Source organism: Conger conger, chromosome 11 (assembly GCF_963514075.1).
Source record: "Conger conger chromosome 11, fConCon1.1, whole genome shotgun sequence".
Lineage (NCBI taxonomy): Eukaryota > Metazoa > Chordata > Actinopteri > Anguilliformes > Congridae > Conger > Conger conger.
The window spans coordinates 24,096,575-24,114,837 of NC_083770.1; the positions used below are offsets into that span (position 1 = coordinate 24,096,575).

At 44.6% G+C, this 18,263-nt stretch overlaps 1 protein-coding gene across 1 annotated transcript in view; it reads right to left on the reverse strand.

The window, feature by feature from the left end:
* Positions 1-17,796, reverse strand: part of sv2ca (synaptic vesicle glycoprotein 2Ca) — a 46,415-nt gene extending 28,619 nt beyond the window's left edge. Inside the window, exons 1-2 of the mRNA XM_061261813.1 lie at positions 17,685-17,796; positions 6,413-7,048 (exon numbers count right to left, since the gene is read on the reverse strand). Coding sequence (XP_061117797.1) covers positions 6,413-6,953 — 541 coding nt within the window. The 5' untranslated portion in view covers positions 6,954-7,048; positions 17,685-17,796. The remainder of the gene's footprint in view (positions 1-6,412; positions 7,049-17,684) is intronic.
* Between the last annotated feature and the right edge of the window lie 467 nt (positions 17,797-18,263).

Consider the following 18,263-nt stretch of genomic DNA (forward strand, 5'->3'; position numbering starts at 1 on the left):
GCATATACATATCTTGCATAATGTTGCTAGCTTAAACTGTTTCACCTTTATACATAACTGTATTTTGCATCACTGTACTCAGCTAAACTGATGTCAAAACAACAACATGCTAATTAGCTCACTTTAAAGCCATAAAGACATTAGCACTATGAAAACAAGATAAGGCTCACAATGGGCTGTGTGTATCATTAGCATTCCCCGCACTGGCTGGCATTACCGCTGTGCTGTAATCTCTGCAGCAGCGAGATTTCACTGCAGTTTAGCCACGGTTAGCTGCCTCTGGTCTGCGCACAGAATGGCTGCTAGCCTGCTCTCTACTGAGAGGATTAGAGAGATAGAGCTGATAACAGCCATGGTTCGGATGTCAAAAACAGAGTAGCGAGGCCCCTCTTTGTGTCAGTAATATCTGAGAGGGGTGCCTGCCTTTACCCCTGAGTATCACATCACAGCGCAGTACATCAAAGCCAAGCTCTGGCAGGTGAAATAAGAGGATCAGAGGTTGTGCGTTAACAGTGTGAAGTTCAGTAAGTCAGCATACAGGTAGAGCTACAGCGGGCATGTTTACAATCCCTCAGACCCGGTCAGTAGAGTGTAGCAGGACCTAATGATGTAATCCTGATCAGTATTGCTGTACCTGCCTATCAATGCTGGCAATGGGACTCATCATTCTGACGAGGCTTCCCACAACTGATTATAAACTGACAAAACAGGTTGCTCTCTTACCAAGAGACAGCTAGCACAAGCTTTTGGTCCAATGAAGTCCACAGGTCAGGAGAATTTCATATTAAGGTCCAAATAAAATGACCAAAGATCAATCACCAAAAAGTAAGCTTGTTTATGAATGGAATGCTGCAAAATTAATGTTTGAAAATCACAGAGTGGGCAAAAAATAGTGAAGGGATATGAATAGAGGCTGGGGAAAATGTATTTTCTTCACAAAAGTATGTAAGTAAGTATGTAAGAGCATGAGGGGGTGCTATAACATGCAGGACGAGTCCTCACACTCCCTGCTGCAGTCTCTCTGTAGGATCTGCAGCACAAAACCAGAGGATCTGCAGCACAACACTGTACCCTTATCAAAGACAAAAGCACACCTTCATAACATACTGTACTCTTATCCAATAGAAAAACACGCCTTCATATTACGCCCCCAAGAATCCTTATCAAAGACAAAAACACCTTTATATTACACCACAAAAAGCCATTTTCAAAGACAAAAACATGCCTTCATATTACGCCCCAAAGAATCCTTATCAAAGACAAAAACACCTTCATATTACACCACAAAAAGCCATTTTCAAAGACAAAAACACCTTCATATTACACCACAAAAAGCCATTTTCAATGACAAAAACACGGCTTCATATTATGCCCCAAAGAATCCTTATCAAAGACAAAAACACCTTCATATTACACCACAAAAAGCCATTTTCAATGACAAAAACACGGCTTCATATTATGCCCCAAAGAATCCTTATCAAAGACAAAAACACCTTCATATTACACCACAAAAAGCCATTTTCAAAGACTAAAACACAACTTCATATTACTTCATATTACACCGCAAAGATATGAAAAAAACATAGAAGCAGCGCCCAAACAAAAAGTCAACAAGAGATGCAGAGGTGCTTCCTCTACAGTTCTAGACTGTAATGTTATTTGCATGCTTGTAGAAGTATGTGCAGAATCAGCTGAATCAGTGGATGAATTGTCCTTCAACGTCTCATAACTGGCACTGCTCTAGAGTAGACTCAGTTTGTTGTGCTGTACACAATAATGCTCCTGACCAATCTCCTCTAAGAGCTGTTTATGATGCTGGACCTGCGGCCACTCGCACGTACAATACAGCGCATCATAGAGACACAGAGATAGCCTATCACGGGTATACAGAACAGGTATAGCCTATATCTATATCTATATCTGGACCAGACAGTCAGCTGTACATGTCTGTAGAGCTGACTGTCCTGCCATTGAAGCTTGGGTTGCTCTTATTTTTGTGGATAATTAAGAAGTTAATTGACCTGCGTCATGACAGAGCTTTCCAAAACACACTGCTTTTGAAGATATTAATTATACTGGGTGTGTTTGTAGATATTTATAGGCATCACTGGTGGTGTACTAACTTAATTATTGACTGGTACTTTTCATAGTAGCTTTCAGGCTTTCTGTCATCTTAGCTCTTGTATTATGTACATTGGAATACAGTAGAGATTCTTAACTGCGTGTCTCAGAGCGGCAATGAATATATTGCCGGTGATCAGTCTGTGTCAGAACATCTCCCCACAACCAGACTTCCCAGCTTCAGCTCTTTCATGCTTCAAAGAGCTTCACTGTTTCCCTCTCTCTCTCCTCTCTCTCCCCCATTTCTTTCCCTCTCTCTCCATCCCCCCTCTCTCTTTCTCCCTCCCGCTCTTCCTCTCTCTCTCTCACTCACTCTACAGCTTGCTGCATTCTGTTACAGAGGGCCCTGCAGAGGCCCCTGCAGAGAGAAAACTGTCCTGCAGCCTGACTATCTAAATACAGGCCCTCTCACACACACATACGTATCTCAGCCTCACACACTCATATCTCAGCGTCACACACACACACATACAGTCAGGTCCATACATTATTTTAGCTGTCTACCACATATTTTTTCCATTGGGTTCAGTAGGACAATTATTCAGGAGAAACAACCTTTCTGACACTGTTCACCCGATTTAGATGTAAATACCCTAAAATTAAAGCTGGAGGTCTGCACTTTGAGCTCATATTCATTATTTACTTCCAACTCCAATATCCTGTGGTAGAAAGCTAAAATAACAATAACTCTGTCAGTACCCAAATATTTATGGACCTGACTGTATATCTCAGGTCTCACACACACACACACACACACACACACACACACATATCAGAACAAGACAGAAAGATTATATTGACACCTGAAAAGTAGCCTGCAGTTGTGTGTTATTAGGATAGTAGGATAGGGCTGCACAGTGTGTACGTTAGCCTGGCTGGACTGCAGTTCCATACGTTCTCTGTATGCTGCACTTGGCTCCCTTCCCTCTGCTGAACCTGGCCAAGGTTGTTTTCATTCACAAACGCTCTCTACTGCGCAGTAGAGAAGAGGCTTAGCCTTTGTGCTTCACTCCATTATCACCCTGCTGAAAACATCAGCATAGACTAGACTAGATATCATTTCCAATCTGGTTCATCTGTGGACCTGGTTGGGCAGTGCTGAAAGAGCATCTTAGTGATTTGGTAATGTGATGGGGATCATACTGGTTCCAGTAGAACCCTCTTCAATGATCTAAGCTGGTCCTATTAGCAGGGTGATCATAAGAAACCACAAAATGAGGATTTAGAAAATACATTTGATAACAGATTATTTGCTTAAGGTAAATAATGACTGTCTCGTCGATGGTTAGCTAGCACTGACTAACAGTACTAATCAATAAATACTGTATGCAGAACTACAATACAAATCAATAAAGAACTGTTGACAGTGTCTGTACCTAAATTTAAAACCAAAACCTGGCTATAGGGGCCAAGAATGCCTCCAACACTTCAGCAAAAGCATGCATCAGCACCTTAAATAACCCTGAGCCAATAGAGGACTGCCTCTCTGCAGTCTGAATGTGTGAGAATGAGGCTGACGCTTTCAGACCAGCTCCTGCAGGACTAGAGAGTAAAATATAGCCAAGATAAGAAGTCCCTTTCATAGCTCTTCCGTTCTCTTTCGCATATTCTACTACACTGGGTATTACGCCTTTAAACCAGCCGCTCACTGGCAGTGAGAGGGGAGCAGCGGACAGTGCTGCCTTAGCGAGAATAAAGATGATAGAGTGTGGAGCTGAATAAAGATGTGAGTGTGTGGAATTGTGGGAGAGGTGGAGCCTAAATCCCCACAGAGCTGATTAAAGAGAGAGTGAAACTTAGGGCAGCTCAGCTCACTGCAATGCCATGCTCAGCTTTCCAAATGACCTCACCTTCTGCCTTTAATGTGGAAAACAGTGGGAAGAAACACACACACCGAGACCTGAACACACACACACCCAGAGCGTAATCACACACCCCCAGACCTGAACACACACACACACCCAGAGCAGAATAACACACACAGACCTGAACACACACACACACACCCAGAGCAGAATCACACGCACACAGACCTGAACACACACACACACACACACACCCAGACCAGAATCACACACACAGACCTGAACACACACACACAGCCAGATCAGAATCACACACACACACACACACACACACACACAGACCTGAACACACACACTCCCAGAGCAGAATCACACACACCCAGACCAGAATCACACACACAGACCTGACAGCAGCCCGCATAAGGCTCCACCTGATGAGGCAGGCCATGCATGTGCCTCATGAATGATCTTAAACAGGGGGTATGAGCGGGGGTGAGTGCACAGGGGCACCCCCCGGCAGCTTTCCCTCCTCATGAAGAGGACAAGGAGACACCTGTGCTCCCGCGGCTAATGTGTATCCCTTTCACACAGATCCTACCCTTACAGCTCAGAGAGGCAGGTAAAGTAACAGAAGAGAGTCCCTCTAACCAGCTTCAAGTTATTCTTAATGAGTCTTCATTTACCCTCCTGTGCTACAGTCACATGTGCTTCTGAGCCCAAAATGAATTTCTTATGAAGTTAGTTGCCGAAAAACATCAGTTAGCATTTGCAAATCTACCCCAGAGAAAGTTTTTATTAGGGCATCAAGCACACACTCAGCCTTTCAAAGAGAGACTGTTTCTGGGCACAATTAAAAAGCTATGCTTACTGCGACTATCGTGCGTGAGCAATGGCATCATTAGTGAAACTGTCTCTGGAAACAAATGGAAAGAGGAAAATAGATTCAATCTCTGCATTAGCAGGATGAGATTGGAATAGGTCTACATTATAAAATCAGTGTTATGGAACGTGCATGAATAGTCTGAAGCTAATGCTGAATTCCAGGAGTCTCATTCCCAAGGAGTGTCCAGTGTAAAATAAACACAGAGATTGAAGTGTTCAGTGGAACATAAACACTGGGATTGAAGTGTTCAGTTGGGATGTGGATATGCTCCTATTGCTCACTGAACACCATAATTTCTACAAAACCATTACAACATTACTGTCTGTAAACCTGAAAGCTCAAACAAACAAAATGGTACAGAAACACTATCTATCAGATTGGTCCAGAGGAATGTCTCCATCACAGTCTTTACCAGTGACTCATTGAAGCCCTGTGTACACAAAGTACCATTAATGTGAGTTATAACTGTGGCTTAATGTGAGTTATAACTGTATGGCCTGACCTTCACAAGAGCTCTTAACAGAGGCACTGCATTCCCTTCTGCAGGAGAGCCAACCAAGCAGCTCCTAATGCATATCTGCAGCATCGACAACAGTACTACACTCTCATACATCTATTCTCAGACGCACTCTGAGTAAGAATCCCAAATAGTTTACTCAATCTCTGTGACAAATCCCTTTTTAAAATGTGCATACTAATCACCCTCTCTGTAGTGCATTATGTTCCCATGTCTGCATGGGTGTCCAAACAGCAAGAACATAACAGCAATAATTACTCAACTTACAAAAGATACAGCATATTTTCTACATTGCAGCACACACCACATTCAAAGCAACTGCCATTACTGGATTAGTTTTACTGATTTAAACTTCTTCTTTCCCGAAATGGCTGATTCATAACGCAGGACTACATACACATGCATGCCAGCACACACACTTTCTCTGACTGCCTTCAAATGTATTAATTCATGATGACACCCAATGGCTTGTACCAAACTATATCATTAAACATGGAGACTGCAGAGCTATAAAAACATTGGGCCTGTAATTCTGACACAGGAACCAAGACAGTGACAGCCCGCTCTTCCTCTCCATCACATTACAGTGAATCAGCACATCAGCACCTGCTGGGTTTCTAATACACAATAAAGTGTATCAGAAAAGAGAAACGGTGACCCTGTGGTTCAGACTGAGGATGGTTGTACTTTAGAGCTGTATGAATTCTCTGAGGATATTCTCCAGAATAAGTGGGAATATTGTCACACACCTTTAAAGCATGTCTGATGTCTGGGACAGTTTTAAATCAAACAGAACAACCTGTTTCACAGGTATTAGCACACTAACCCTTACCATCGCCCTACTGTAGCCTTGGGCGCATTAGCACGTTAGCATGTTCGCACTTCCCATCGCCCTGCTGTAGCCATGGCCGCATTAGCACATTAGCCCTTCCCATCACCCTGCTGTAACCATGGCTGCATTAGCACGTTAACCCTTACTATTACCCAGCTGTAGCAGCGGGCACATTAGCACGCTAACTTTTACCATCACCCTGTTGCAGCTGCGGGCACCAGCCAAAGCAGGAGCAAAAGCACGTTAGCCCTTACCTAGCCAACCGGAGCGGGAGTTGGGCACACACATGTCGGTCTCGGCGCTGGGAAGAACGAAGCCCACCACGAAGACCTCCACGCCGTCGGACATGAGGGCCAGGCCCAGCACCAGGAACAGCTGCCACTGGAAGCGGCCGTGCCCACACTCCTGTATGATGAGCTCGTACTGCTGCGCCAGCTCCTCCTCATCAGCCTGCCGCTCCGTGTCCAGCTCCCGCCGGTCCTTCAGCCCGTCTGACACCGGCGGCCCCATGCGCAGGGCCCCGTCCCCCGGGATGCCCTGGTACTCCCCCTCGTAGATCTCGTCCTCGTCGTCGTGGCCCTCTGTGGCATCGCTGGAGCCCTCATCGTCGTTGGCGGCCCCTGGGCGGTAGTCCTCCTCCTCCTCGTCCTGGAAGCGGCTGTAGGAGCGCTGCGTGTACTCGTCCGAAGCGCGGTCCACCGCCCGGCCCACCTTCTTCACCGCCTGCCGCTTGGCCTCGCGGGCCATGTCCTTCGCCCCCTTCACCAACGTCCTGTCCTGGTACGAGTCATCCATCTCCACCCGAGCAAGCTTACTATGGGATTCTGGGAGTTTAGCAGGGGACAGATCACCGCATAAGACTGTCCGCTTCAGGGGCGGTGATCATCCGTCTGCGGGAAACGAGAGAGACGCGTCATAATCAGGTCAGAGGTCACAGCCTCTGCTTAGGCATTCTCATTTCCGTGAGTAAGCTCTGCCCACACCAGGATGATCCGAAAGGCTTGGCTCTGTGAGATACTTAAATACCAGTTGTCATAATTGGAACATTCATTATTAATATGGGGTGACTTCTAATTCAGACTAAACAAGAAAGTGTTTTTTTACACTAGCAGTCCAATGACAGCAGTGTCTTCTCTGCCTGGGGACACTGGAAGAAATCACACCTCAGACCACTCTCCCCTACACACTTCCTGGTTCAATATACCGATTGACATGTAGAATAATCACAGAAACGTGTTCAAACCGTAGCGATGAATCAGGATCACAGTGGAAGGTTGTGCCGTGTAGAGCGAGGCTGTAGCCTGAGTTTCTCTGAACTTCCACATTCATCACTCAATGAGGAAACCTTTAGCACGAAACGATGCGTGCAAGAGGCACGATTCACTGAGACACCAGATAATTAGTCTAATTGTAACTGCTTACTCCGTTGTATATTATGTTGCATATTCTTGTCAAACAGAAGATGGTACATCTCAAGGGGATTTATCCTTAAATAAAGACATTTATCAGATTGTGCAACCAAGAATCAGTCAATCACTGACCTACACTGCCACTATAGAGTTCCATCATGAACATGCGTGTCAACTGTCCAAATCTGTCAGTGAGCTTTGGTGAGATGCAAGTAAGAACACCAAATGGCACACAATCAAGAAAAGCCTTCTGAAGGCAGTGACCATGTCATACGTCAGTGAGAATCAGAAAAGAGAGATTCATCCGGTTCTGCAGTGTGATTTATATGTTTAAGTGGGTTCACTGAGGCTGTGAAGAACTACAGTCACTCATGATAATGAGGTCCACTGAATATTCAGTCAAAAGTTACCATGGCAGCTGACCATGAGGGTCAAAGGTCGCACATTAGGGAAATAAACAGCTGCCGTTTACAACACCAGTCAGACTTTGTTTTTGCCTTCAAACCTGTTTAATTGTGTCCAAAACATGGAATAATGGTCTCTGAAAATGCTCGATTCAGAAGCCTAATTTTATAATTCTACAGATATATATTTTTTTCATGCATTACATTTCTTGCCCCTTACAAAACCAAACCAGTAAATTAGTTCAGGGTTTAATACAGGTTTTGCCTCCTGGCTCACTGAACTGCCAGGATAAACTTTTACAATGAAAAGTGTCTCAACATGTCATGTTGTCTTAGAAAATATTAGTTTTTTAAATTTATTTTTACCTCCAGCAAGGCAGTGAAAGGCAGCACATAGCAGTGGTGGGTCCTACAGCAAGAATACACAGAATTGGGCAGAGGGGAGGGGGTATGCCTGGGACTGCGGGAAGGAGGGGGAGGGGTGGCACGGCCAGTAGATGCAGTGGGCATGGTGGTGGTGGAGAGGCCTGTCAGATCGGCCTGATGACAGCAGCTCAACCTGAGCGCTGACCCCAGATCTGTGGGCGTGCTGTGACTGGCTGCTCACTGGCTCTGTGTGCCCCCTCCCCTCCCTGTGCACTCCCACCCTCCTCCACATAACACATCAAAGTCGCTTGAAAGCTCCCTTATGCTCTGTATTGCTAATACCATTTCAAAGCTTTTAAAGGGGAGAATAGCCATTGTACCAAACCTAGGCACTGCACTTTTTCACCGTTTGGAGATCATAGCCATTGGATCCCAGCTGAGCTAGAAAAACTGATTCACAAGATCAGATTCCAGCCCTAGTCAGGCATGGGTAATTACTCTGATGGGATCTTGTGTCTGAAGCTGGGAAATCCTCCATTCTGCTCAGGAGTGGGCATGCGGGAGTCAGCCACAGCCTTTCAAGGGCTTCTTGACAAACTGAGACGCCCTCTTTCAAACCATGAATTACACTTAATCTGTGCACCGCATGAAATGATACAGCTTTACAAGCATGTAGCAAATCGGGAAACATACTTAGTGTTCTGAAGTGCAGCAACACCCCCCACTCTATCCCACAGGCTAATGGAACAGATCTTTAGCATCGACCTCTTTCAGTCAGAAGCAGAAGCAGGTTGCATATCAAGTAAACATCCACACCCTAAATATCCACCCACACAGGCCCACATACCTGGGAATTACTGTAATTGGCTGAGACTGTGCTGAATGACTGTAATTGGCTGAGACTGCGCTGAATGATTGTAATTGGCTGAGACTGTGCTGAATTGCTGTAATTGGCTGAGACTGTGCAGAATGGCTGTAATTGGTTGAGACTGTGCTGAATGATTGTAATTGGCTGAGACTGTGTTGAATGGCTGTAATTGGCTGAGACAGCGCTGAATAATTATAATTGGCTGAGACAGTGCAGAATGGCTGTAATTGGCTGAGACTGTCCAGAATGGCTGTAATTGGCAGAGTCTGCACTGAATGACTGTAATTGGCTGAGACTGTGCTGAATGGCTGTAATTGGCTGAGACTGTGCTGAATGGCTGTAATTGGCTGAGACTGTGCCATTGGCTGAGACTGTGCAGAATGGCTTTAAGTGGGTGAGACTGTGCTGAATGGCTGTAATTGGCTGAGACTGCGCTGATGTCAGGTCCATCAGACCGTCCGACCATATATTCAGTATTCTGAGTGCGACGCGGACACAATCTGACTGACAGTTGCGGGAATCGCGGCTGCACCCATGGTCACCACAGGCAGACTGATGTACGGAGATTCTCTCTCAAAACCATCCTCCTCCAGATAAGACATAGGGTCACGTCTATCTGTCACCTCTCAGACAATACTGGAATACCTGGAATATTTTACCTTTAACACAAAACAACTCAAAAATGTTTTTAAATTGCATGTTTGCTTTATGAGTCCGATTTGATGCAAATATGACTGATTGTGCAAAGCATTTGATCAAATAAAACAGTAAAAGGCTTTGCCACTGCAACTGCCAGAGGTCAGAAAATCCTAAGGTCCCAATACCAGCAACAGTAAATATGTCTCACTTTCATGAACTTAAGGTTCTATCATATACTTCATCACAAGAAAAAGACAAATCGAAAACATAAAATAGAACTAAAACAATATCCACAAACCCCTATAAATGGAACAATTTCATGACCTATTGTCAATTAACTAGCGTACAGTATCGCTTATAGCACATGAGCAACACAAAAACGAGGTGCACCAAAAACATTTTTATCGCATTTATTTCCTGTCAGAATGCTGCTTCAGGGAGGGAACATCTAGATTGCCCACTGTAACAAAAAAAAGGTAAGAAAGCAGAATGAGTCTTTAAGGGGAAATCAATACTGGGAAAGAAAGATTACACTCATAGCATCAAGAATGGCTGAGGACAGTTTTCCGGCATTCCCAGACAAGCTTCCCATCTGCACTGGAATGTGGAAGAGCTCGGAGGTTGAGTGGGGAGTGAAAAAGAGACGTAGATGTTCGCACAGTGAAACACACGGCACACATACAAACCATTCGGCCCTAAACTATGGAATAAAACAGCAGGATAGCGAGAATAACCAACGGCACAATGCTCTTTAACTCTTCTGTTAAATCATCCATTCCATTAAGTGCTAGTAATATATCTGTGGATTTGTGGAGATCTTCTCAATTCTGAGACGCTTTATTGTGTGAGTCTTTGCCGCAGGGTATCAGGTGGGAGCTGGTTATCTGGCTCATAACCCGCCAGAGGGGATACGCACAGCTAAAACGTCCTCTAAAGCCTTCAGAAACATCAGCTCCCCGTCCCTGTGTGACTGCGCTAATGTCAGACTGCTCAGATCCACACGGACAAATCTCCAAAAGGGCAGAGCCTGTCGTAATTACATCAGCCAAACCACATTACCCAATCTACAGCAGGAGGCTTCTTACATTAGGGGATTTCATCAGACAGCAATGCCATTACTGAGAGAGAGAGAGAGAGAGAGATAGAGAGAAAGGGAGATGGAGAGAGGGGAGAGAGGAAGAATGAGAGAGAGAGAGACCAAGAGGGGGGAGAAGGAGAGCGAATGGAGAGAAAGAGAGACAGAGGGAGTGAGAGAGGAAGAGAGAGACAGGGAGGAGAGAGAGAGACCGAGAGGAAGGGAGAAGGAGAGCGAATGGAGAGAAAAAGAGAGAGAAAGACAGAGGGGTGGGAGAATGAGAGCGAAAGGAGTAAAAGATAGAGACAGAGAAAGTGAGAGAGAGGAAGAGAGAGAGACAGAGAGAGGTGAGAGAGACAGAGTGAGAGAGAGAGACCGAGAGGGGGGAGAAGGAGAGCGAATGGAGAGAAAAAGAGAGAGAGGGAGCGAGAGAGACAGCGAGGGCATGTGGGTCTGTAGATGACTTAAGATGAGAGAGTAAAGTGGTAGTGACATCCCTCAAGGCCACTCTGCGTCTCCTGAGTGTTTCTCAAAAACACGTTTTGGGAACGGTGACCGGTAAAGACACTCTCTCAGCATGACACAGATTACCACTCTGAGTGGAGTAATTAAAGATGATAATTAATAAGGTATACACTCACTGAGCACTTTATTAGGTAGACCTGCACACCAGCAGCTTTAATGCAAATATTGAATCAGCCAATCATGTGGCAGCAACTAAAGGCATAAAAGCATGCAGATATGGTCATGATTGTTGCTGCAAGACAGGGGGTTTTAATATCTTAGAAACTGCTGATCTCCTGCGACAATCATACACAAACGCGTCTCTAGAGTTTGCGGAGAATGGGGCCAAAAACTTTAAAAAACAAGGAGGAACAGCAGTTCTGTGGGAAAAAACATGTTGCAAAGGAGAGAGGTCAGAGGAGAAGGGCCAGACTGGTCAAAGCTGACAGGAAGGTGACAGGAATGCAAATAACCACACATTACAACAGAGGTATGCAGAAGAGCATCTCTGAACACACAATGCATCAAACCTCTTAAGTGAATAGGCTACAGCAGCAGAACACCAATAAGTCTAATAAATACCTAATTAAGTGCCCACTGAGTGTAAATAAAAACAGTACTGTCCAAGTGAGATAAAAACAGAACTTCATTGGGTAAATCACAAATGAGTCAGAGAACACTGAGGTATACATACATATGAACAGATGATTTTTACACTTCTCATTTCCATCAGAAACAGAGGTTATGTTCAAACAAGGAGGAAATCCCTTTGAGCGTGCTTCTGTTAGAGGTTATGTCATATGCCCTGCCAGACATCAGGAAGAAATGCCTCCCCTGTGTGTTTCTTGGCAACCACTGAAGGTGGAATGGAGCTCTAATGCCCCTCTGCCCTGTAGCCATGGAGACAGCTGTGCAGGAGAGACTGTGAAAGACTGAAAGCTGTGCTAGGAGAGGGTAAATGCCTGTGTTTGCAGTGGTTGATCATTTAGAAACAGAGCATGCAATGTAAACATAATATTATTGTAAGGAAAATAAATGAATAACAAACATTTGAGAAGTTAATGACACAGCACTACAGCACTGCACACCAGGCCTCAGACACAGAGAGGTTACAGGTCTTTCTCTGACCTCCTCCTACAGAGCTTGGCATCATACACTGCGCCATGGATGAAATATTCACTCACAGCACCACAGCCATGTTGTACAGAACTCTCACACAGAGCCCACTGCACCGTGGAGCAGGGACCAGGGGAGGCTCAATGTGTTCAGAGGAAATCTACAGCAGGAATAAAAGCATGATGGGGCAGTCCTGGGGTCACTCCCATGTTTCAGGGGAGCCATCAACTCTCTCCTTCACCCTGACCTATCCAACCTGGCAACCCTCTCCTTTACCCTGACCTATCCAACCTCGCAATTCTCTCCTTTACCCTGAACCGCCAAACCTGGCAACCCTCTCCTTTACCCTGACCTATCCAACCTCGCAATTCTCTCCTTTACCCTGTACCGTCAAACCTGGCAACCCTCTCCTTTACCCTGACCTGTCCAACCTGGCAACCCTCGCCTTAACCCCAAACCCCTGCAGGCCTGGCGACCCGTCCAGCCCTCTTCCTCCTGAGACAGACTCAGGAAAGCTGAATGCTGTAGGTACACAGAAGCACTGGCAGTGGGTGTTGGGGGGTGATGGGGCGCAAGTCTGAAAAGTGTAGAATTTATTTTGTAAGACAAATAAAATCAAGTGTTTCCGCTGGTTCATTTTTATGATTTCTAAACTCACTCTGTCAGAGTTAAGGATAAAGTTTGATTAAATGCAGGTCATAATCATGAGGAAAATTAACTTTGAGGAAAAAGCTTTCAGGATTTTAATCGCAGGTGGGAGCCGCTGTGATGCCCTTGGGCGCGATAGATAACCTGATTTAGTGCAGCGATACCTAGCTCTATAACCAGATCACAGGACAGGGCTGCATCACCCTCGATAACATCATCTGCTAATGGAATAACATATGATGGTATGTCTTTCATCAGTGAGACTGCATCACTCAGCCCATAAGACCCTTCTTCTTTGGGGCTTGTGATTGGTTGAGAAGCGATGGGTGTAGGCCAAGGCCTTTAGCTCTGACATCACTGCAGTCATACTGGGACTCCACACAGTGACTGGCCCAATGCAAGTGACTATTCTAATTCCACATCACATACCCAGTGTCCACAAGCTGATAGCTGACATCACTGATACAGCTTTCCACTAACTGATGCTAGCTCTCCTGTAGTACTGTGAGGCCTATAACTGGACATTAACACAGAAGAGCACACCAGGTGTGAAGAGCATATGCCTTAGAGGCATGAAACCCCTCACGGGGGGGTGTTTGGCTTGCTGTTTAAATGTTTCCTCATAGTGGGGCATCGTGAAACCCCTCACAGGGGGTGTTTGGCTTGCTGTTTAAATGTTTCCTCATAATGGGGCATTATGAAACCCCTCACAGGGCGAGTGAACAGTTCATATCTTGGACCACATTCACTGGAACGTCCTGACCCAGCAATACACAGCATTATTGTGCCCACACACTGCTTTCAGCTCCTGTCCAGCTTCTGTCCAGTGACGCAAGGTTAATTTGCTCATTTTGTAGGTGCTGTTCGTTTCAGACGCACCTGCACATTTCACTGTAAGGGCAACCGTGTGGGTGTTTTCTGAATGCACAAACATTTAAATTCAGTGTGTTGGTTACTATACACTTCCATTCTCTCTGGGACATCCTGTGTTAGTTACATTTATCTGATAATAGAAACTGAGGTGCAGATTATGCAACATCTCAGTCTGTAGTGAGTCTAGGTGGCTGCTCACTGCCAGTAATTCATGAAAATCCAAACAGAATGAAGGACAGCATGAGCTAGCCTGCTAGCATCTGATCTGAAAGGCAGACATATGCTCACCAGGCATGCCAACGTACAGTGTGAGGACAGATCAGCAGGGACCCACACACTGACTGTGCGTAGAGTATGTGTGGGCTTTTCCAGTCGTATGCAGTTAAACATGCCACATTTCTTCATTTTAAAGTAATTTTAAAGTAAGATTACTTTTTATTTCAATTTCTGACAGTTTCTAAATAATACAAATATATTATTATTCTGCCTCCTTGCATTTTACGGCATTTTTCAGATCACTCCACAGATTTCAATAATATTCAAGTCTGGAGACTGAGCTTTGCCTCTAGAATTTTTTGATATTTGGTGGAATCCATTCTTCCTTCCACTCACACAATATTTCCTGTGCCCCCAACTGCCACACAACCCCAAAGCATAATGGATCCACCTCCATGCTTAACAGTTGGCAAGGTGTTCTTCTTCTTCTTCTTCTTCTCTACAAAGGCTTCAGGATTTTTCTCCAAAAGATACCTAGTGGCCAAAATGTTTTGGTTTTGTCAGTCCATAGCACAGTTTTTCCAAAGGCTTCAGGCTTCAAAGTGGTTTTTTTTGCATACTTCAGACACTTAATTTTGTGGTGAGGTTGTAGGAAAGGCTTCTTTCTGGCAACTCTGCCATGTAGGTATTTGTTGTTTAAAGTATGTTCTAGGTCTATTTCTCATATTGTCTTGTTGTCTGTTTCACAGAGTCTTGAGCTGGATTCAGCACGTTTATATTTTATTGATGATGATGGCTTTAACCTAGCTAAACGAAGGGGACAGGGACGGAACATTGTTGGCCACTGTTGTGAATGACCCTGGACAGCGTGGAGGGAATATCACCATGTGCCAGCCATTAGCCTGCACGGCGTCCTCCATCGCCATGCCAACCCTGGTCCCTACAACACAGCCCTTCTCATCACAATCCTGGACACACTACACCCTCAGTTCAGCCCGGCAGAGGGGTGGACCAGAGCAGCCCAGCAGAGGGGTGTACCACAGCAGCCCAGCAGCCCAGGTATATTATCATCTGGGACTACGTGACTTTCCACCAGGCTGCTCTGGTCCGCAACTGGTTCATCAACCACCCACAATGTATTGTTCTATACCTCCCACCATATTCCCCATTCCTAAACCCAATTAAAGAGATTTTCTCAGCATGGCGATGGAAGGTGTATGACCGGCATCCCCTTGCACACATGAAGAAGATTCTTTCCCCACTGTTTAGCCAGGGAGAACATCGCTTGTGATGTAGATGAGGTGCTGTGGTCAGACCAAAATACGAGGAGGATGCAGTCGAATTAACTTTTTCTTACATTTTACATTTGTTTGAAAATTCAAAAGGCATGAGCGTACTGATAAGATATTCATCGTAGTGTTTTGTGTTGAGGAGGAAGATCTATAAAATCTATAAAATCTGCCGGTTTTACTCTTGAGCAAGCTGCATAACCTGAGCTGCATGCAGTCGTGTGAATGTGTGATGTGAATATATGATGTGTGAATATGTGAATGTGTGATGTGAATATATGATGTGTGAATATGTGAATGTGTGAATGTGTGATGTGAATATATGATGTGTGAGCGTATGAATGAGTGGATTGAGTGTGACAGTAAAAAAAGATATAAGATTCCAAATGGCAGCTAATGTGTTCAAGTCACTTACTGCCACTAAATGGCTAGTGTTATTTATTAATCTATTTATTAATTTATTTTCATAGAGGCACGTACTAAAATAAATTCAGACTCTTGAAGCCAGCTGGTTGAATGAAGACCACAGTCAATTACTAATTCCATATCAGTTTAGGCAGTACTCATAGTTGTAATCCTCATTTGGATTGATTATCCGAGTAATAACCGTATACACCAGTGACACCATTCAGGCTCTACGTCAGTGTCCCTCATGTCTGAGAGAGGGCGGTAGTGGAGACAGTCAGATACAGGTGATTGTCAGGATTCTACAGCAATCAACTGACAGTGTGCAGTATTTTGTGTCCTGTCAAATGTTGTCAGTGTTGTCTTGGGGCATCCGTAGCCTACATCACTTCTACTCTCATCAAACGCATCTACAGCAACATCAATATCCCAAAAACAACTGGGCAAATAGCTTACATTCCAACACCGAATCCTGTGCAGTTTGGAAACGACAAATAATAATATTAGCCAACTTTACAAGTAGGAATTTCAATGTTCAGGGTCGCCCATTTGTTATATACAGCTATCAAAATAAATTCTGAGCTTAAACCCTTTTTTTTTTCTTCTTGCACAAGAACCTCCTTGCTTGCAGGCACTTGTGAAATGTACTGCGGAATGTGCACTAGAACAGTGGTTCATCCTCTACCATCCTCTTCAAAAAAAATGTTATGACCATCTACCATTGTTCACAAGAACTAAAAATGGAATCAATCAATAAATGTAGCTCCACCAGCTGCCGTCTATTTAAACCTTTCTGGTACCTTGGCAGTGCGCTTTTCAAAGACTCCCTGGCACTGCACTCTCCTGAGCTACAATGCATGCACCGATGACTCAGTGCCGGTAGATTCAGGAGCACTTAGCCGGATCTTTCAGCGTAATGCAGCGCGCTGGCGCCCGGGGCCAACTGCCATAATACACATTTTATAACATCGTTGTCAGTGAAACTGTGACAGGAACGCTACAGTAGCTACGCTAGACTGACTTTTGTATTCAGTCTCGCCGTGATGTATTCTATATCCCCGATTGCGCAGTAGGCTGTATTCTTATTGTATAAGTAAAAAGTAGCTACTGGTTACAGTTACAATGGTGAGTCTACGGCACTAACCAATTTCAGCCTACCTTAAATTGATTATTTTTGCGTTTGTTGTTGATTTACACAAAACGGACCATAACTCGATGAATGAAAAGATAATATGAGATATTCACAGTAAAAATATTTTGGGGTGAAACATGTAATATAGGCCTATTTACCGCAGCGTAGAATTAATGCATCGTGTACGGGTTTTGTTCAGTTGAGTGCTGTTAAAGTCCTTGCAATTCACTTACTGTATATGCTGTTTCTTGGTCATTATAATGTAACATTGAAAAACGCGCTAACGCTGCAATCGCACGTGGCTGTATTGGTCAGAGTTGGACTGGAAGTTAACTTCCAAATGATTTAAACCGCAAATTCAATGTGCATGTGCATTGCTATGTAACTCTATATCATGCGGGCTGTATGTAATACATAATGAAAGCATGTTCCTTGGTATTCGTGTATTTTCCTGGGTAACATGTGCATATACATATATGCATATGGTACCTGTGACAAATATGCACACGTATACGAAACGTTATGCAGAGACGGGGGAAACCCCGTCACGCGCAGCAACTCTGAAGGAATAAAAACACTTACCGCTGGAGAGTCGAGTGGGGGTTAGGACTGAGTACCCATAGCACAAAACCAGCTTCGTGTGTCGGAGATATCTGCTGCTATCCCGCAGCTGAATGAAAGGGATTGAGGTAGAAACAGCCGGGGAGGGTTTTTTACGTTGCAGTTATGCCTCTGCAGTACTTCAAGAAAGAAGGCAGCGAAAACGAGAGACCGAGAGAGAGAGAGAGAGAGGGGGGGGGGGGCGGCAGACGTACTGGGAAAATACGATCAATAATTGTATCCCATGGGGGTGAAGTGGGCAATCCCTTCTGACGGAACTGAGCTGGCAGCGACTGTGGGGGTGGTCAGCAGAAAAGAGACGGCGACATCATTCTTAAAATGAAAATATTATGGACGAGACACTTGAATTCAAAATAGCGAAATGTGTTGTATTATTGGGGTTTTGTGAATTAATGAATGCAGCATATACTAAAGGAGTTACATTAAAATAATAAAAAGCATTTGTGTGAATCCGCCACATTCTAGTTATTTTTAACATGAAGGGTTTTTACGCACGCGACACTATAGCAGCAGACGTACATGGTTCGCGTGGGTAGGCAT